This window comes from Saimiri boliviensis, chromosome 2, assembly GCF_048565385.1.
Source record: "Saimiri boliviensis isolate mSaiBol1 chromosome 2, mSaiBol1.pri, whole genome shotgun sequence".
NCBI lineage: Eukaryota > Metazoa > Chordata > Mammalia > Primates > Cebidae > Saimiri > Saimiri boliviensis.
Window position 1 is genome coordinate 139323624 of NC_133450.1, and position 20256 is coordinate 139343879.

General features: G+C 52.0%; 2 protein-coding genes across 6 annotated transcripts; one reads left to right on the forward strand and one right to left on the reverse strand.

Annotated features, from left to right (window-relative positions):
• GLT6D1 (glycosyltransferase 6 domain containing 1) lies at positions 1-9938 on the forward strand. The gene is made up of 5 exons (XM_003941373.3): positions 1-246; positions 348-424; positions 6204-6251; positions 7390-7527; positions 8901-9938. The coding sequence occupies exons 2-5, from the start codon at positions 354-356 to the stop codon at positions 9568-9570; spliced, it is 927 nt and encodes a 308-aa protein (XP_003941422.1). The 5' UTR covers positions 1-246; positions 348-353; the 3' UTR covers positions 9571-9938.
• Positions 9939-14035: 4097 nt separating this feature from the next.
• On the reverse strand, positions 14036-19940 carry LOC104653445 (lipocalin 1-like). 5 transcript variants are annotated; one of them, XR_005577132.2, is made up of 8 exons: positions 19514-19940; positions 18493-18629; positions 17356-17429; positions 17003-17110; positions 16020-16115; positions 15624-15833; positions 14476-15151; positions 14036-14320 (listed from the first exon to the last, which is right to left on the reverse strand). XR_005577132.2 is itself a non-coding variant. In XM_039461433.2 (7 exons), exons 1-6 carry the CDS (start codon positions 19622-19624, stop codon positions 15625-15627), a joined length of 735 nt encoding a protein of 244 aa, XP_039317367.1. In that variant the 5' UTR covers positions 19625-19940; the 3' UTR covers positions 14036-15151; position 15624. The 5 variants fall into 5 exon arrangements, 3 of the variants coding, with proteins under 3 accessions (XP_039317367.1, XP_010350493.1, XP_074250616.1); XR_012516462.1 differs by having other exon boundaries at positions 14036-14324; XM_039461433.2 differs by having other exon boundaries at positions 14036-15151.
• Between the last annotated feature and the right edge of the window lie 316 nt (positions 19941-20256).

Sequence of the window (20256 nt, forward strand, 5' to 3'; positions counted from 1 at the left end):
CTCCTGGGTCAAGATGACTTCCTCATCAACACCTCATTCTGTGTTCACAGCCCTGCAGTGGAGAGATTTATTGCTTTTCTTTTATGCAATCAAGTCAGACTTCAATTTGAACACGGGGAGGAACAGATTGTGTGTGCAGCTGGCCCACAGGAGCAGTCAGCCCCGGACACTGGAAGGAGAACTGAGGCTTTCCTGACTCAAGTTGCTGCCTTCTGACAGCTGAACATTCTAGAAGTAACCTCTAAGGTTGGTGGTGTCCAACTGTCCATCCATTAACCCCTTGTTAGAAGATGGCAAATACATCTTTTATATTGCTTAAAACACAATTTTTCTTCCTTTTTCCCTAGGAGAGAATGAATTTGAAAAGAATGCTGTTACTGGTTTTATTTGTTTTTTCACTGATGTTGGTTAAGCGTTATTTCAGGTAAATATAAAATATTGATGAATCGTGATCTTTAGTGATTGGTAGAGATGGCTTTAATTTCTTTTTAATTAATTTAATTTTTTGAGACAGGGTCTTACTCTGTTGCCCAGGCTGGAGTGCAGTGGTGCCACATCAGCTCACCACAGTCTTGACCTACCAGGCTTAAGTGATCCTCATGCCTCTGCCTCCTAAGTTGCTGGGTTTACAGGCACATGCCACTACACACAACTAATTTTTAAAGTTTTTTTTTTTTGTAGAGACAGAGTCTCCCTATGTTGCCCAGGCTGGTGGAGATCATCTAAACTGCTGAGTTTTGTCCAAAGATATCAATACTACTCTCTAAATAAATCAGAAGTCACTTCCTCTTTGCGGGACAAAACAGAATAGACATATTTTAAACCTTTCATTGTTAAACATTTAACTACTATTTAGAGAGTGCCTTCTAGGTACCAGGCTCTATCCTAGGTGCTGGGGATGTGGCAATCACCAAAGTGCCTGTCCTCAGGGAGCTTTCATTCTATTTGGAGAAGGTAGACAATAAACACACATAAAAGTGCCAGGGATATAATATTTTATAAAATGAGCATAATAAATAAAGGTGAGAGTGCCATTTTAGATGAATTATAAACTATCTCAAGGTTCCGTCTCTGTGTTTAATATAAACAAGACGAAAATCAACCTATTTCTATACATGTAGAAAAATGTGTACTACAGGACACCTCTGTAAACCTCCTGATACGGTTTGGCTCTGTCCCCACCCAAATCTCAACTTGAATTGTATCTCCCAGAATTCCCACGTGTTGTGGGAGGGACCGGGGGAGGTGATTGAATCATGGGGGCCCGTCTTTCCTGTGCTATTCTCTGATAGAGAATAAGCCTCATGAGATCTGATGGGTTTATCAGGGGTTGCTACTTTTGATCCTTTCTCATTTCCTCTTGCCGCTGCCATGGAAGAAGCGCCTTTCTCCTCCTGCCGTGAGCCACGCGGAACTGAAAGTCCAATTAAACCTCTTTTTCTTCTCAGTCTTGGGTATGTCTTCATCAGCAGCATGAAAACAGACTAGTACATCTGCTGATATGCTCTCATCTAGAACAACTCGAATTCTTGCTTTCTCTGTACCACTCCTCATGGCCTTTTTCATATCATGAGAGATAATGGTTTTTAAAAACAGCAGTAGTATCATGAGAGATAATGGTTTTTAAAAAATGAAGGCTTTGCACAACATGTATCTTATAAAGGACTTGTACCCAAAATAGGCAAAAAGCTCTTAAAATTCAACAATAAGGGAACAAACACCTAAATTTAAAAATGAAATAGTGGCATTTAAAACATTTAAAAATGAGCAAAAGAACTGAATAGAGTCTCACAAGAGAAGACGGACAGATGGAAAGTAAGCGAATGCCAAGACGCTCAGCCTCATTTGTCATCAGGGAACTGCAGTCAAAACAAGGAGATGCCACTACCCACCCATTAGAACAGCTAACACCCAAACATCGAAAAACCAGGTGCCGGTGAGGACGTGGAGTGACAGAAACTCTCATTCATTGCTGGTGGGAATGCAAAATGGTGCAGGTACTGTGGAAGACAGCATGGCTGTTCCTTAGAAAGCTAGTTATAGCTGGCCGGGCACAGTGGCTCACGCCTGTAAGCCAAGCACTTTGGGAGGCTGAGGTGGGTGGATCACAGGGTCAGGAGATCGAGACCATCCTGGCCAACATGGTGAAATCCCGCCTCTACTAAAATACAAAAAATTAGCCAGGTGTGGTGGTGCACACCTGTAGTCCCAGCTATTCAGGAGACTGAGGCAGGGGAATCGTTTGAACCTGGGTGGCGGAGATTGCAGTGAATGGAGATTGGGCCACTGCACTCCAACTTGGTGACAGAGCAAGACTCCATTTAAAAAAAAAAAAAAGAAAAAGAAAAAGAGAAGAAAGCTAGATATAGCTTTACCATGTGATGAAGCAGCTGTGCTCTTAGGTATTTAGCCAATGGATTAAAAAACTCATGTCCACACAAAACCCTGCACAAGAAGTTTATGGAAATTCTACTCACACGTTCCTCAAACCACTGACAAAGTAGGTTTCCTTCAGCAGGCGAAGGGTACACAAGCTGTGGCTCATGCAGTGCTCCAGAAACAAACAAGGTGCCCTTCAACAGGAAGAGAATGATACACAGGCTGCGGTGTTCCATGCAACGGAGTCCCACTCCACAGTAACAAGAAATGAGCTACAAGCTGTTAAAGACGCACGGGAGCCCTAAATGCGTATTGCCAAGTGCAAGAAGCCCGTCTGAAAAGGCTGCATGCTTTTATAATTCTCCTGTGACATTCTGGAAAAGGTAAGACTATGTTGGCAGGAAAAAGATCCATGGTTGCCACGGAGTGGAGGTGGGGGAGGGGGTGAACAGATGAAGCACAAAGGAATTTTGGGGGGCAGTGAAACTATCCTGTGTGACAGTGTAACCATGGACACATGTAAATTTGCATTTTTTAAAAAACCCATAGGACGTTCCGGCAGAAGAGTGAAATTAACATATGTAAATTTTAAAAAATTAGCTAGGAGGTTTGAGGTATCCTAGGAAGCAGTGCAGAGTGTGAGAACGTCATCTCCGTCCCACATGTAGAGAACAGGCCCGCTAGAACAGGAGAGGCAGAAAGCTGCTGACCTAAAATAACAAGAGTGAGTGGAGTTTAAAAGTAAAGGAGTTCAAAGGGGGTGGCTCATGCCTGTCATCCCAGCACTTTGGGAGGCTGAGGCAGGTGGATCACGAGGTCAGAAGTTTGAAGCCAGCCTGACCAACATGATGAAACCCCGTCTCTACTAAAAATACAAAAATTAGCCAGGCGTGGTGCCACACACCTGTAATCCCAGCTACTCAGGAGGCTGAGGCAGGAGAATCGCTTGAACCAGGGAGACAGAGGTTATAGTGAGCCAAGATCACACCACGGCACTCCAGCCTGGGTGACAGAGCAAGACTCCATCTCAAAAAAAAAAACAAAAACAAAAACAAAAAAGGCACATGAGCACGGTGTTTGGGTTGATAAAGGTTTGTTCCCACAGGAGTGTGAGTTAACAATTCTGCTGCTGCTATATATGTATATTTGAATCAATTAAATAAATGGATGGGGGATGGGGTATGGGGGAGCAGGTTTCTCATTGTTGGAGGGGACTTCATAGATAAGCAAGAGAGGGGGCCAGAGTGATCCCAGGGGCAATGGATCGAAGCTGGAGACCTCAGCATGGACTCGCCCTTACTATGAACAGAGACGATTACATGGCAACATGTTTGAAGACATGTGGATGTACACACAGATTAGTAGCTGTTTCCTTGCTCTGTTAGCTGAGAGGGCCCAGAAGCAAGGACGCCCCAGTAGCAATAAGCACTCCAGGTGCCTAGGTCTTGGCTTCTAACACCATTCTCCAGGAAAACAACCAGGGCTTCTTAGAGAAGGGGACAGTCCTAGATTTGGGCAGGGGATTTACAAGATGAGCCCAGAGCATCTTGCGGTGCCAGGAAGGAAGGAAGGAAGGGATTTTTACAAATTCTATTTTTAAGGGAGTATGTCACTTAACTGGGACAGGGAAGCTAACTGGGAGAGCTCCCAATGGCCAAAGCTGGATCCATTTAGCAAGAAAAGGAAGTAACATTGAATCACAATGCAAAGCATGAAACGAATTCCACAAGTCCACACTGATGTAAATGAACGACTGGAGGGAAAAAAAAAAAAAAAGAAGGAGGAAAGAAAGGAAGCCAGGTTGGCTGAATGTTGGAAGAACTGAAGGAAAGAAGAAGGGAGAAGAGACAGATCTCCCATGCAGAGGAATTCCAGACCATGCCTATAGATTCTCCACTACCAAGGATACAGACCCTTATGCCCCAGTCCTAAAGTGTGGGGTACACACAGTGTTTCCTTATAAAGACCCCAGGATGGAAAGCGGGGAAGCGAGAGCAGTCTGTGCGTGGAGAAGCCTGAAAATACAACTCTAGCCAGGCGGGCAAGGTCAGCATGGACGGGAAGGCGTGAGGAGGTCTGAGAGGCTGCTGCAGTCAGGAGGAGCCTGTGCATTTGGAGGCTGAGTGCAGGGTGGCGTGCTGGGTGGGATCCTGAAAAAGAGAAGGGACATTAGGTGAAAACAAGAGCATCCAACCAAAGCATGGACTCCTGTTAATAATAAGGCATCCGTGTTGCTTCATGAATTGGAACAAGAGTACCCTACTCAAGCTAGATGTTATTGATGGGGAAACGGGCTGGGTTCGGGGAAATCTGCGTACTAACTTTAGAAGGTTATTGTAAAGCCAAATCTGCTCTCCCCTCCACTTCCCTTCCTTCCTCTTTCTCTCTCTTTCTTTCTTTCTTTTTTTTTTTTGACAGAGTCTTGCTCTGTCACCCAGGTTGGAGTGCAGTGGCATGATTTCAGCTCACTGCAACCTCCGCTTCCCAGGTTCAAGCAATTCTCTTGCCTCAGCCTCCCACGTAGCTGGGACTACAGGTGCCTACCACCATGCCTGGCTAATTTTTGTATTTTCAGTAGTGACGGGGTTTCAACTATGCTGGCCAGGCTGGTCTCGAAATTCTGACCTTGTGATCCACCTGCCTTGGCCTCCCAAAGTGCTAGGATTGCAAGCATGAGCCACTGCGTGTGGACACAGTATTTTTCTTTAGGTTAAAAAACCTTCTTCAGACAAGGATGTTCTCTGCTCTGGTCATTCTGCAGGGCCCCAGAAAGTGATCAGACCAGCTTGATCCGAGAGTGAGGACTTTTTAGAAAGTTCCCCTTTGTTGCTTCATGTTTTGATGGTGTCTGGCATGGACAAATGGGATTTTGATGAGTGTAGCCCTGGGGAATCCAATCATGGAATATCCGTGGCTAAGGACACTTCTGGGAGGCAGGCTTCAAGTCATTGATTTATTGAAAGTCATGGGTTTTACTTAAAAATATCCCAGGGTTACTATCCTAGGCAACAGAGGGAGACTCTGTCTCTACAAATAGTTGAAAAATTAGCCAGGTGTGGTGGCACACCCCTGTGGTCCCAGCAACCCAGGAAGCTGAGGTGGGAGGATTGCCTGAGTCCAGGAGGTTGAGGCTGCAGTGAGCTGTGCTGGTGCCACCACACAGTGAGAGCCTGTCTCAAAAAAAAAAAAAATCCTCCCAGGGTTATGAGGCAGAGGTTGCCTAATAAACTTGCTAATCGAATAATTAGCTTAAAAGCACCATCACACTCTAGATGAATGCAGTGTTGAAATGCAAAGGGAGGCAGCTTGTGCCTGTGGTCCCAGCTACTGTGCAGGTTGAGGTGGGAGCGTGGCTTGAGTTCAGGGCTTTGAGGCTGCAGTGAGCTTCGATCATGCAAGTGAGAACGCAGCTCTTAAAATAAATAAATAACAAAATAAATGCAAAGAGAATCAAAGACGAGCTCCTCCCCACCTGTTTACAACATGTAGCAAAGCCACTTATGTTTGGTAAGTAAATTAACGAAATCTATGTTTTTGTCTGAATATACTGTTCATTGCCTTTTTTTTAAAAAAAATCTTCCTCCCAACACCCATATTCTTTCCTGACATCCTGCCCTTGGCCATGACCTCCTTTACCTAGATGTCTTCCCTAGAGCAGCTCATACCCTTCCCCACCCAGCCGAGATCTCTCTCCAGGTGGCTTCTCCCGACTCTGATTTGGGCTGACGCATGTTGACGAAAAGCCGAACAAGGCCTGCCCATCGCAGGCTCTGTTAGCATTGATCAGACTCCTTGTAATCATTGGATTTTCCCTCTGTACCCAGGAATTGCCATGTAGAAGAGCTTCAGCTCTCAGACTGGTTTCAACCTAGGTAAGAACAAAAATGTCTTTTTAGCCAGGCGCGGTGGCTCAAGCCTGTAATCCCAGCACTTTGGGAGGCCAAGGCGGGTGGATGATGAGGTCAAGAGATCGAGACCATCCTGGTCAACATGGTGAAACCCCGTCTCTACTAAAAATACAAAAAAAAAAAAAAAAAAAAAAAAACATTAGCTGAGCATAAGTGGCGCGTGCCTGTAATTCCAGCTACTCAGGAGGTTGAGGCAGGAGAATTGCTGGAACCCGGGAGGCAGAGGTTGTGGTGAGCCGAGATCGCGCCATTGCACTCCAGCCTGGGTAACAAGAGCGAAACTCCGTCTCAAAAAAAAAAAAAAAAAAAAAAAATGTCTTTTTACACGCACACACAAACAACACACCTCAGTTTGAAGAAACAGGTTTTTCTTCCCCAGTCACCAAATTCAGCTCTCCTGGGAGGTTTCCAGAATTGGGGTTTCATTCTGGAGGCTCTTATAAACAAACCAGGGTCTGCTGAGACCCAGGCAGTCACAGAGGTGATGAAGAAGGGGGACCAGGGGTTGTGGGGATCAGCGGTGCTTGGGACCAGGGGTGGTGGGGATCGGGGTGGTGGGGACCAGGGGTGGTGGGGACCAGGGGTGCTGGCGATCAGCGTTGGTGGGGACCAGGGGTGCTGGGGATCAGCGCTTGTGGGGATCAGGGGTGCTGGGGATCAGCGCTGGTGGGGATCAGGGGTGGTGGGGATCAGGGGTGGTGGGGACCAGGGGTGGCGGGGACCAGGGGAAGTGGGGACCAGGGGTGGTGGAGATCAGGGGTGGTGGAGATGAGGGGTGGTGGGGATCGGGGTGGTGGGGACCAGGGGTGGTGGGGACCAGGGGTGGTGGAGATCAGGGGTGGTGGGAATCAGGGGTGGTGGGGACCAGGGGTGGTAGGGATCAGGGGTGGTGGGGACCAGGGGTGGTGGAGATCAGGGGTGGTGGGGATCAGCGGTGGTGGTGCTCACCTGCATAGGGTGTTGCAAGGATAAATGGGATAACACCCTCAAACATGGCGCTGGACACACTGTCCGAGCTCTCTAGGCGTTAGCCATTACGCTCACACCTGCTGCTGCCGCCAGAGTAAAGCCGTCCCTGTTTAACCTGGTTCTTGTTCCACAGAAAACGCCCCGATGTCATAACCAAAACAGACTGGCTAGCTCCCGTCCTATGGGAGGGGACTTTTGACAGGCGGGTTCTGGAAAAACATTACAGACGGTGCAATATCACCGTGGGCCTGGCCGTCTTTGCTACTGGCAGGTAGGAGCCACTCACCTGTGGCCTTTTTTATTTTGGGAAAAGGTGGATCAGCATTCATGGACTTTTGACCTCCAAAGATAATTAAGCATGATTAACGATAACAATAGCCATGAATTCTGTGAGAAAGTAACTTACATGTCCAAACCCAAAAAATGAACTCAGAGACCCAGAGAACAGCGAAAGTGACATTTTAATGATGGTCTTGGAAGATTGGCTGTCCGACGGGCAGGCACGCCCAGCACAGTTTCAAGAAGCAGTTTATCCCCTAGTGCGAGGGTCCCTCCCCCTGGTTCCTCACAGGCTGGGTATTACGGGGTCACAGTCTTCCCGGACGTCGCCTGTTTGTTGGGCGGGGGCTTCAGGCGTTCTTTTTGGGATTGTCCTGCTGCGTTTTGTTGCAGCCACAATGTACTGCGATCCCAATCCGCTCAGGGGCTCTTCAGGTGTTTGACTTATGACTGAAGTCGCTGGGCAGGCTGATAAGAACGGGCAAAGTGAGCTATTTTGCAGGCTAGTAAACTTTCAGTTTAGACTAATAAACTTCAGTTCAGGTGAAGCCAACTAATTGGTGGGGGCAGGGAGGTGACAAGCAGGCCTTGGCGATTCAAGCAGGGGCCTAGTATATCCTGCTTCTTTTGTAATTTGCTGAACTAAGCCGATTTAAGGCCCTTTGTCTTGGAAATGGACTACTGTATACATAATTTCCTTCCATTTCGGGCTGTCCTGTGCAAAGGCATGCCGGGTTTCCCTGTCGATGGCTGAGTCCTTAACACCAATGGGAATCTTTTGACTCATACCCATTTAGCTCCTGCTCCCTTTCTTCACAACAGTCATTCCGAAACGGTGGCTTTTCTCAAGCCCTTCGGGTCAGGACATTCCTTCCCACTCACAGACTCAGCTGGAGTTGTCGGTGCAACTCCACGCTTACACATCCCGAGTTCCTTAGCATCAGAAACACCCATGTTAGACAGCGCATTCAGCCGTCTCTTCTGATCATGTTTAGAAAAGTAAGGGGCGGCCACGCACAGTGGCTCACGCCTGTAATCTCAGCACTCTGGGAGGTTGAGGTGGGTGGATCACCTGAGGTCAGGAGTTCAAGACCAGCCTGACCAACATGGCAAAACCCCGTCTCTCCTAAAAATACAAAAATATTAGCTGGGCGTGGTGGGCAGGGGGGCTGGGAGGGGGTGTGCTTGTAATTCCAGCTACTCAGGAGGCTGAGGCAGGAGAATCACTTGAACCCAGGAGGTGGAGGTTACAGTGAGCCGAGATTGCACCACTGCACTCCAGCCAGGGCATCAGAGCAAGACTCCATCTCAAAAACAAAGACAGAAGGAAGGAAAAGTGTCTTCTCCGGTGTGTGTGTTTCCTAGGTTTGCAGAAGAGAACCTGAGGCCGTTCTTGCACTCCGCAAATAAGTACTTCATGACAGGTTACCGAGTGATCTTCTACGTCATGGTGGACAGCTTCTTCAAGCTGCCCCAGATAGAGCCCAGTCATCTTCGAACGTTCAAAGTGTTTAAAGTGAGCACCGGGAGTGGGCGGCCCGACGGCTCCCTGGAGCCCATGAAGAGCCTGGGTGAACACATCGTCAGTCACATCCAGGGTGAGGTGGACTTTCTCTTCAGCATGGCTGCCAACCAGGTCTTCCAGAGCGAGTTCGGGGTGGAGACCCTGGGCCCCATGGTGGCCCAGCTCCACGCCTGGTGGTATTTCAGGAACACCAAGAACCTCCCTTACGAGAGGAGGCCGGCCTCAGCAGCTTGCATCCCATTTGGACAGGGGGATTTCTATTATGACAGCTTGATGGTTGGTGGCACGCCTCAGAATATTTTAGATTTCATCGAAAATTATCTGAATGGAGTTATCCATGACAACAAAAATGGACTCCATAGCACCTATGAAAAGCACCTCAACAAATATTTTTACCTGAATAAACCCTCCATGCTATTATCACCAGAATACAGCTGGGATCTTGCATTTTCTCCTCCTCCAGAGATCCAGTACGTCAAGGTGGCACATGCTTCCCACAGGAAATTATGATTACGCCGTGAGGTTTATGACGAACAAATGAATCGCAGCAATTTCTTATAAATGTGAGACTTCTTAAAACCTTCCATTTTTTAGAGACATAAACATTTACATCCTTCCAAAATAAATGTTTCCTCTTGCCATGTTGAGCCATCTTATTTGGCCAATATAGAATAAAGAATAAAAGGCTCATTACTTAATACACAGTAATATTATTATCTATGTATTGTAGATAATGCAGAAATACTTTTGACATAGAATGAATTTTTTTAATTTAAAAATATTAAAAATTTTAATATTTTTAACTCTAGTTTAGAAAAAATATTCACAAAATGGAAAAGTCTTACATGCAAAGGAAAAAAATAAGTTCTAGGCCACTCGATAAGTATTCATTGTGTTTTTCACACTGGGATACACGTGGCTTGTGGTCAGCCCCTCCTGTGGTCTCAGTCTGTCCAGTGTGTGAGTCAACACAGGTGAGCTAGAGGAATCTGGTCAAAGCCACGTCTTACTTTCATGATTTCAAAGCAAGATATTCAATTTGTTCTGTTAAAAAGCTGTAGGCATTTTATTTTTTAAAAAAGATATTTATTGAGCTCAGTGGTAAAGGCGCTCTGCCAGATGCAGACAAGGATAGAGAGGTGTTTGGAACACCTGCGCTGTGTCCCTGGCAGCCTGCAGTCTGGCAGGGGTTGAGGCCGTGCGCTAAGAGCGCATATTCGGGGTGCTGAATGTGACAAGGAAGATGCTCACCTGAGCTCTGTGGTGGGCAGGGAGCTGGCACCTCCACGAAACGCTTTGTGTGGGCACCGAGGGGCGTGCTCCTAACGCCGCGGGCAGCTGCAGCTGTGAACAGCTTTGGCAAGTATGATGGCGGGACTCACATCCCACCCCACGACTATGCTGAAGTGTTGGGGTTCACTCGGGGTGGGTGGCAAAATATTAGGGAAATATTAGGGAAAGTTAGAAGACGATAGTCTCAAATCTTTTGGAAGGTCGAAAGGTTTAAATGGAGTGGGCTGAAGGCACCCAGTCCATGACGTTAGAACTTTAAGTCATAGAGTAAAAGATTAGGGACGATGAAAGCTTCCCCAGTGAAGTCTGTTTGCCCCACATTCCTTTGTCTCTGCTCTAATGTGTTTGCTCACGTAAACTTAGTGCTGGATGGTCCTCTCGGGGAGGTCAAAGGGGAATTACCCGTGAATGGTGTTTACTCTGGGTCCTGGTACCTAAAGCTTTCATCATTCGTAAAACTGCTCTTTTAACCGTGTTAATTAGGCGCAAGCATGTTGACTTAGAAACTCTGTTATTAAATCTATCCTGAGTAAATGTGAGGCCTTACAGGAAGTTATGGCTGGTTGGCTGCACTGGTCCTCTGAAAGCAGCCGACGACCATCCTAGCCCTCTCAGATTAGTGCGTGTGAGTGCCTTCATTCATCCATCATCCAGTCAGGGCCTGCAGGACAGACCTCCGCAGGTGGAGACTGATGTCTCAGGTGGTGACCCCAACGTGATCCAGGTCTCACTGAAGTCCGTACCTCAGAATGAGACTGTGTCTGGAGATAGGGCTGTTAAAGAGGTCATTAAGGTAAAATGAGGCATTAAGGTGGGCCCTAATCCCACAGGACTGTCTGGCATCCTTATAAGAAGAGGTGAGGACACAGACACACAGAGGGGCGACCGTGAGGGCACAGGGAGAAGAGGTGTCTGCAAGCTGAGGGTTGAGGCCTCAGGAGGAGCCAGCCCTGCAGCACCTTGCTCTTGAACTTCCAGCCTCTGGGACTCTGAGGATGCACATTGCTGTTGCTGAGGCCGCCCAGCCCAGCCCATCATACTCTGTGAATGGTGGCCTGAGTGAACTGATCCAGCAGGTGTCCCCAAAATATCGGCAGCTGAAACACTCGATTGCAAGGAGTGCTGGCCACCGCTTCCTGGGATGGAAGACTGGGGGAAGTAGAAAAGTTCCTCTTTAAAGTGTCCTTTCTTGTTAAAGAATAAATCACAAGTGTGCTATTAACTCTTTGTGAAGCCCGATCCCATGTAGCTGTGAGACACGCCATGCTTACAGACACGTAGTACATTCTGTGTCCTTGTGCTTTAACCAAGATATCTGTGCTGGACGTGCTCACAGGCATGTCCCAGCTCTCCACTGCTTTTACCTGTTTAGAAAAGTTTTAAATTATTAGCCAATCGGGTTTTAGTTTAGATTGTGAGCTCTGGCTCCAGCCAATGGAAATCTGACACAGCAGTGAGGATGTCCCCAAATGCATAAGGGATAAATATGTCTGCTTTCCTCTGTTCATTGTACTCTCTGGCAAGATGGCTAGTGAGGGAACCCTTCCTGCAGTCCAGGAAGTAAAAGTTGCATTGCTGAAAGGTCCTTTGTCTCAGTGCTGATTTTTCTTTGCGGCACAGAGCAAATGTTTCCAACAGAGACGGAGGCTGAGAAAAGCCTCCCTGAGTTCAGAATTAGACCTGGCGCTACCACCTCAGGGTCCCTCCATTATATCACCCAACCTCCCCTCATGCCCAGTTCATGACAGGGACTGTCTTAAAGAACCTGTGTGTCAGGATTTAGCTCACCCTGCCTCTTCTTTGCTGTCGTCCCCTTTGACTAAAAGAAGGTGATCTTTTCAGGGACTCATTTATTCTTGCATCTCACAGAGTAGCTCTCAACTTAAAAAAAATTCTATGAAAGCGTCAACAGAGTGAAAATAGATATTACATTAGCCACAAACCCTATATATAGAGTATTCGTAATTACTTTGGCCGGATCTGGAAAGGGCGGGGTGTACTGAACCAAACTTTTTTTTTTTTTTTTTTTGCCGATTTATAGATAAGGCTAGAAGACTGACTGAGAAGGCTTCTGACATTTTATCTTTAAAAATTATGAAATCAACTGGGTGCTGTGGCTCATGCCTGTAATCCCAGCACTTTGGGAGGCCGAGGCGGGCAGCTCACCTGAGGTCAGGAGTTCAAGACCAGCCTGCCCGACATGGTGAAACCCAGTCTCTACTAAAAATACAAAAAATTAGCTGGACGTGGTGGCTGAGGCAGGAGAATCTCTTGGACCTGGGAGGTAGAGGTTGCAGTGAGCTGAGATCATGCCATTGCCCTCCAGCCTGGGCAACAAGAGTGAAACTCCATCCCCTCCAAAAAATTATGGAATCAATATTAAAGTGTTATAAATTTCTTGATTTGCATGGCAGAACAACAGGTAAGCTCGTTCATGTTTAGAATTTCCAGGTCTGGGGCAAGCCTGTTTAGAAGACCTAGAAACTAGGTCACCCAGAAAAGCCAACGTCTGTCCCCACCAGCCAGTGTGTGCCTCCCTCACAGAGGGTGCTAAATAGATTTCTAAAAGAAGTTTAATTTTGCCAATTTGATGAGCAAAACTAAATAGCCTCTCTCTTTTTTTTTATTTGATTACTTCTGAAGTCAAGGCTTCTTTTCATCACCCTTTGGATCTGTGCAAATAGCTTTTTCTATATTCTGCTCAGTGGTTTTTTTTTTTTTTTTAGAGACAGGATCTCACTCTGCTGCCCAAGCTGGAGTGCAGTGGTGTGACTGTGGCTCACTGTAGCCTCAAACTCCTGGGCTCAAGCCGTCGTCTGGCCTCGGCCTTCCATAGTGATACAGTGATGGGATTGTAGGCATGAGCCACCATGCCTGCCCTTCAAGGAGTTTTGGTTGATATGTGCATTTACGTATGCGATATGAACCCTTCGTCACATTTGCTGCAGATGTTAATTTGATTGTTGTTTCCATGTTAGTTGTGTTGATGATGTCTTTGATGTGCCCGAGTTTAAAGCTCTCATGGCTGCCACCCCTTCCCCTGGCGTTGATGCTGGCTGCGTAGGTACGCCATCCCCGAGTCGTAGAGAGTATAGAAGTTTCCAGGCTTGGCTGGGCGTGGCAGCTCACGCCTGTAATCCAAGCTCTTTGGAGGCCAAGGCAGGAGGATCACCTGAGTTTGGGAGTTCAAGAACAGCCTGACCAACATGATGAAACCCCGTCTTTAAAAAAAAAAAAAAGAAGTTTCCAGGCTTCCTTTTATTCAGAGTTGATCAGGGACTAATCTTAAGACAATGTGTAGGGTGAGATCTACTCTGATTCCCTCCTCTGTCTTGCCCATTTCCCTCAGCGTTATTTATTGAATAAATAATGCTTTTTAAGGACAGGCCCTTTGTACCGTCTACGAAGCTGTCGTACATAACCATGTTTGTTTCTTGACTTGCCACCAGTCACATGGCTGTTCTTCTGCCTTACACGCTTCTCACCACTGTCATTCTACACTGGGGGGTGAGACATCCATCTGCACAACTCTGCCTTTAAAATTGTTCCCAGACTTTTATTCCTTCATGTGAATTGTGGATTCAGATCTGCAGTTTGGGGGACAATCCCGCTGGAAGATAAACTGAAGTGTACAGGTGAGCTTGAGGTTATTAACTCTACGATGTTGAGAGATACCCAGAGCTCTCACGTTGATATTTATTCTGGTCATGTTAATGCCCCAGAAAAGGTGATTTTTTAATGATCTTACAGATTCCGTAAGCCCCTTGTTAGACGTGCGCCGTGTGCTTTGCGATGGTCATTTTTCCTTCTGGTTTTTCCAGCCGGGCTTGCTGGTGTGCCGGAGAACCTCAGGGCTTCGCCGTCAGCTCTGGCACCAGCTCTGGGTTTCATTCCGTCGTGGGGGGAAGGGGAAGAACAGGGAGAAGGCCTTGCTGGAGGTGTTTTCCGGGACGGCTTCTGGCCATACCTGTCTTGGGAGTTCCAGACGACAAGTATCATGTCCTTGACCCAATTTCCTCAGAGCCTGCCCTGCCCATGAGTGGCCCTGGCTCGTCGGGAGCAGAAGCAGGTGCTGCCCTTTGGAAACCTGGGCTCTGAAGAGTGGGCGTGGGCCGGTCTCACCTGCCGCACAGGTACAGCCGTCTGTGTTTGCCTGGCAGCCCTGTTGGGCTCCTATGGGGAGCAGGGTCTGGAGCTGGGCTCACTCAGGGCTCTCGGACCTCGGTAGGGACACAGGCATTTGCTCACGGAGCAGGGAGGCCGCCTTGCTAGAGGGCCCGCAGCAGACACAGGTGGGGTGGGTCACAGCGGAGGGTCACAGCTGGAGTCACGTTCCTGAAGGACACTTGAGGGTGACCCCAGCAGCCCTCAGGGGGTGCACCGGAGGTGCCGGGGACCACAGGGCTCCACTCATTGTGGATGTTTTGGAGGCATCTGGGTGCTGTGGGCAGGAGCTCAGGGGCCATGCACCCCCTCCTCGCCACCCTTGGTTGTCTCCAAGCCCACAGGCCAGGCTGGGGCACGCTGCTGGCCCTTGGCTGTTGGTTGGCAGGACCTGGAGACCCACAGAGGGAGGAGGACTTCCCAGCAGGGGAGAGGCAGGGTTGGGCTCCAGGCTGGGGAGCTTCCTTGGGTCCCTGAGGTGCAAAAGGGCTTCCTGGCGGCACCTGGGCAGTCCAGGCCACAAGCCAAAGTGAAGGAGGGGTGGAAGGCAGGCTGAGAGCAACAGAGGGATAAGGGGTCCAGGCAGGAAGACTCCGGAGCTGCCTGACCTAGGCTCGGGGTGGGGCACAGGGGCCTGTGGAGCAGAAGAGCAAAACGTGGTGACTCTGAGGACTTCACTCATTCATTTTGAAATCAGTCAATCAATCACATAGCACAAAACAGCTGTCCCTCACTGGCATCACCTGGCCTTCTGTCTCCCCATGTTGGAATTCCTGCCAGGGCCCTGTGCTCTGTGGAAATCCAGTCCCCTGGGGGACCACAAGGCCCCACACCACTGCCCCAATTGCCTGGGCGCTCATCTGTGCCCTCCTCTGCTTGGCTGCTATCCCAGCTGCATGACCCCTCTTCCAGGCAGCCTTCCTCCTCCATCTCATCTCAGGGACACCCATCCTGGCTGTCAGTGCGCACACAGCCTGACCACGCTCCCCAAAGCCCGCTCTAGCCCCCACTCCCACGCCCGTAGCCCTTGTCTCTAACAGATGAGGTAATTCCAATGCTTGCTACAATGTAACCTGTGCTGAGGCTGGATGATGCGTGTGTCTTACTCTAAGTGAATCCCAGACTCCCAGAACAGGTCCGGCCCAAATGTTTGTTGACTGACTGAATGGTGCACTGGGAGGCTGCAGAGGGGAGAGGCTGGCTGGGCGCTCGGTTCAGGAGGCAGGAGATCTGGATGATTTCCAGCTTCTCCTGGCTGTGCAACTTGGCCTTGCTACTGAACGTCTCTGAGCCACATCTATAGAGTAGAGACGGCCCTGGGCCCACGTCATTGTGTCACATGGGGCTGGTGAGCTCCAGCAGCTCCTCTGCAGCCACAGGCCTGGCCATGAGGGGCGTGGGGACTGGCTTCACCCTCCGAGGGGCTGGCAGGGAAGACAAGGTCCCAGACCCTCGTGCCCTCCTCCCATCCTGCTCCAGGACGTGGCTGGGGCAGTGCTCACCGTCTATGTTGAAGACCGGGGCTCTCTGCAGCTGGAATTTCTCCACGTACTCCAGGTATCTTCCCAGCCATGTGGGGTCCTCCAGCATTCTTCTCGCTGGAATCAGAGGGGCTGACAGTAAGTGGCTGAGGCCTGGAGCCTCTGTCTTTCCTGCCCTCCTCCCCTGCAGAGAACCACAGGGAGGCAGAGGCCCTGGGGGTCGGCCACCCCACCACTGAGTCACCGTGACACAGGCAGGGGGCTCGCTGGACACCTCCCCTGCGACCTCCCAGGCCCGGCCAGCTCTGACTACAGCGGCCCCAATCTTGCCTCCTGTAAACACACTGTCTGTTCTGAGCACAGCAGGCAAAGTGCCCCTGGAAGGAGGGAGTCAGGCCTGGCCCGCCTCAGTGGAGATCCCCAGAGGGTTCTGAGTTCCAGCCTGGGACCGCCCCTCCCACCTCCCCGACCTTCTCAGCCCTGGGGCCTCTCAGCTGCTGCCGCCCGCTCCCCTACCCCGTCCTGGGCTCAGGTCCAGCTGATGGTCTGCCCCAAAATGCCCCCAGTCCCCTCTACCCCCACCCTTGTCCTCAGGACACGGCCGCCCCTAGATGTCCCCCACTCCGTCCCCTGTGTCCTCCCAGCCCTTCTCCCACGGCGCTTTGACTTTCAGGAGTCGCACAGCACCCCGAGACATTGCTTGATGAGGAGGAAGACAAGGAAGGTGTGTTCTCAGTTTCACCCACTGACAAGTCAAGCTCCCGGTGCAGCGGCCAGAGCAGCGCCTGGCTCCGAGCAGACCCGCAGTGCACGTCCTGGGTGGGGACGCCCTCCTCGAGGGAGGGGCGCGTGTCGGAGGAAGCGCTCAGCTCCAGCACCCGAGGCTGCTTGCGCCTTCGGGACACGCTTCATGGAAGACCCCTCCCGGACAGGACGGCAAGTCTCCACGCCGACCTGAGAGTGTCCAGCAGCCCCGCCTCCTGCTGGGAGCACCGGCCACCTACCCAGCAGCACCCACAGGCTGGTGACCTCGTCATCCTCAAAGCGCACGTAAAGGATGAGGTTGCTGTAATCGGTGCTGACGAAGCGGACGTGCATGCTGCTCCCCTCAACTGCGGAGACCCCGGGCCGGGTGATGCGTGATGCCCCTCCCCTCTGTCTCCCAGATCCCGGACCCCCCATGCCCTGTGGACAATGCAGGCCGCCAAGAGGGCGCACAGGCTCCTTCCAGCACCCGGCCGTCTCCCAAAGCCGACAGCCACTCCTGAGTGTCGTGGCCAGGACCGGGCGTCCCAGCGTCCCTTGCTCGCCCCTCCCCACTCAGAGCCCAGCCCGGATCCCAGACAGGGGCACTCACAGGAGCCTTGATACTGGCCTTGCAGCTGGGTGGGATGCACGGTGATGCTTTCTTCTTGACATGCCCCTTCTCCCCTGGGAGGAGAGAAGGGAACCAGGGCCTGGTCAGCCCCCAACTATGTCCTGTTGACCTGTCCCAGGACGGGGTAACCTCTCAAGGCTCTCCACCAGGGGACACTGGGGCTGCCACCAGCTGGGAGCCCTGCCGTCCTCCCCAGGGATCAGCTCCCCAGGCTCAGGGGCAGCCTTGTACTGCACAGGCACCAGGGTTGTGCGGCCTGGAGGAGGCGATGCCCGTGGTGCTGGGATGGGGCAGGAGTCAGGAAGCGGGAGCCTCCCCATTTCCGGGATGACGCCAAACTTACCAGAATGGACTGGTCCCAGTCTGGTCTTTGTTCTGAGCTGCAGGCCTTGGGGGCTGGGACCCTGACTGTCCTGCCTGTCCCTACTTGCTCTGGCTCTGTGCATAGACAGAGCCCACTCACCCCCAGGCCCCTGGCTCCAGGGGGTTCGGTTTCTCATTTGGGGTGGGTGCCCAGCAACCCCTGGGATTCTGCAGGCCGCCGCGAGGCATGTCTGTGACTGAGCATGACAGACCCTGCCACCACCCTGAAGGCGGTTAGGTTGTGGTTCTAACCGCCTTCAGGGCTATGGGTGCAGGCGGAATCACAGGAGCTTGTTGCGGGCGTCACTGGCTCAGCGTAGCTTGTCCCAGGGTGGATTCTCTTTTGCTGACAGGGCAGCTGTCCTCAGGATCCCCTGGCTTACATGGGGGTGAAAGGAGCATGGGCCGGGGTGGCTGTGGTCCTTGGGAGGGGGTTATTGGGAATTAGCAGGCAACTTTCAAACACCGGAGATCACACATTTAAAACACCAGCCTCGGGCTTCCTTCACAGCTGGAACATAGGCCCGTGGCCCAGTGGGCCAGTCTGCTGGGACTGGGCGTGGCCTCCGGGGCCGGGCTGTGTGTTTCCTGCGCCCGCCTCTGGCAGCTTCCAAGCTTACCCCTCTCAGAGCAGGGTCTTGGGCCTCAGCTGGGTGTGATGTGTCCCTCTGGCTGTGAACACTGGCACTGTTCCTTGGGGCTCCCTGGGTCTGAGAATAAGCGCCTGAGAGGGGTGGCAGGAGCCATGCTTACTTCCAGAACAGCACGAAGTCCACGTCCCCACTGTCACTGGTCCGGATGGAGTGCAGGGCGAGCCTCAGGGGGTCGGATGGGGAGACCAGTTCTGCGCGGCTGGCTGCCAGCTGCAGGGTGAGCCAGCGCCCCTCCACCTGCAGGGGTGAGGGCCGGGCGGGGGAGAGGCTGACCAGTGCCCGGCTATGTGGCACCCCCTCCACCTGCAGGGGCATGGGCTGGGGCAGGGGAGGTCAGCTAGTGCCTGGCTGTGTGGCACTGGCAGGCCCCTCTCTGGGCTCTCAGGCCCCAGCTTTGGCACTGAGCATTGATCAGCGGGTAGCCCTGCCCCTCCCGGGGGCTGCGCTGGCATATGTTCCCCCTTTCCAGTCTATATTGGCAAATGCCCATCTCTGGGTCCAGGTGGAGGCTGAGCTGTGCTTCCTTCCTGGGAAGAGTCACCTCCAGTCCCCCTCTCTCTGGTCTCTGCCCAATCCACTTCCCATTTCCCTCAGCCCCACACCCCCACCCCTGCCTGGTCCAAGCTCTGTTCCCCTGGTCAGGGAGGGGAGAAGGGAGGGTCTGGTGCGGTGCCAGGTGTCCCTTTATCTCTGAACTCCCCTCAGCAGCACCAGGACCCCAGGGGCTGCATGGGGAGGAGGAACTGGGACCTTCCCTGTGCCCGGGGCTGGCTTCTTCGTGTTCCCCAGGATGAGCCCCTCTCCTGCTCCCCAGGACCCTGCTGCCTGCCTCTGCCCAGCATCTGAGCACTCTGTTCCTCCAGCCTCCACCCTGCAGCCTTCTGCTGAAACTGCTGTTGAGCCCCGGCTTCCACAGCCCGGAGAGAGCGATGGGCCCGCGGTTCATCAGCGGCTGATGGCGCCAGGACGACAGAGCCTCCTCCCGCCTGGGGTGGCCCCAGGCCCAGGTGCAGCTCACCCTCCAGAGCTCCTGCAGGGTCAGGCAGGGCCCTTACCCCACACCCCCTGCACCTCCTCAGCGTTCCAGGTCTAAGCCTGGGGGCTGGACCCATGACACTTACCTTGTGCACATCAAAGCCCCGCTGTACCGGCACTTCTTCCAGAGCCTTCTGGGCACCTGCTAGGCCCAGGCCGAGGGCCAGCAGCAGGAGCAGCGCTGTCTCCAGAGCCATGGCTCGGGGGAAGCAAGAGCACCCAAAGCCAGCTCCCTCCCCTGTCCTGCTGGGGCCCGCCCCACCGTCCCACCCGCCACCTAAAAGTTCCGCAATCGTACCCCAGGAATGATGCCACCTCCCTGCCGCCTCCCTGACGCCTGGTGTCTAAAGTGATGCAAAGATGTGGTTTGGGCCGGGTGTGGGGTGGCTGTTGGGGTGGTTTAACCGGAGTCTGGGATTAGGCCTGTGGCTGGAGGCTGAGGGAAGGGCAGGGGAGGATGTGGGCTCCCTTGGGCCACAGCCCCTCCTCTCCAGGCCCCCAGCCCCTCCTCCCCAGGGCCCCCAGTCCCTCCTCCTCAGGCCCCCAGCTCCTCCTTCCCAGGCCCCCCAGCCCCTCCTCCCCAGGCCCCCAGCCCCTCTTCCCCAGGCCCCCCAGTCCCTCCTCCCCAGGCCCCCAGCCCCTTCTCCCCAGGCTCCCAGCCCCTCCTCCCCAGTCCCTCCTCCCCAGTCCCTCCTCCCCAGGCCCCAGCCTCCAGCGTGTTTGCCCACCGGCTGCTGGAGCCACAAATACCAGGAGCCCTCACACGCCTTCACTTTTGCTCGTGGTGGGCCCTGCCTGGGTGTGGGGACGGTGGAGGGGGTGCCGCAGA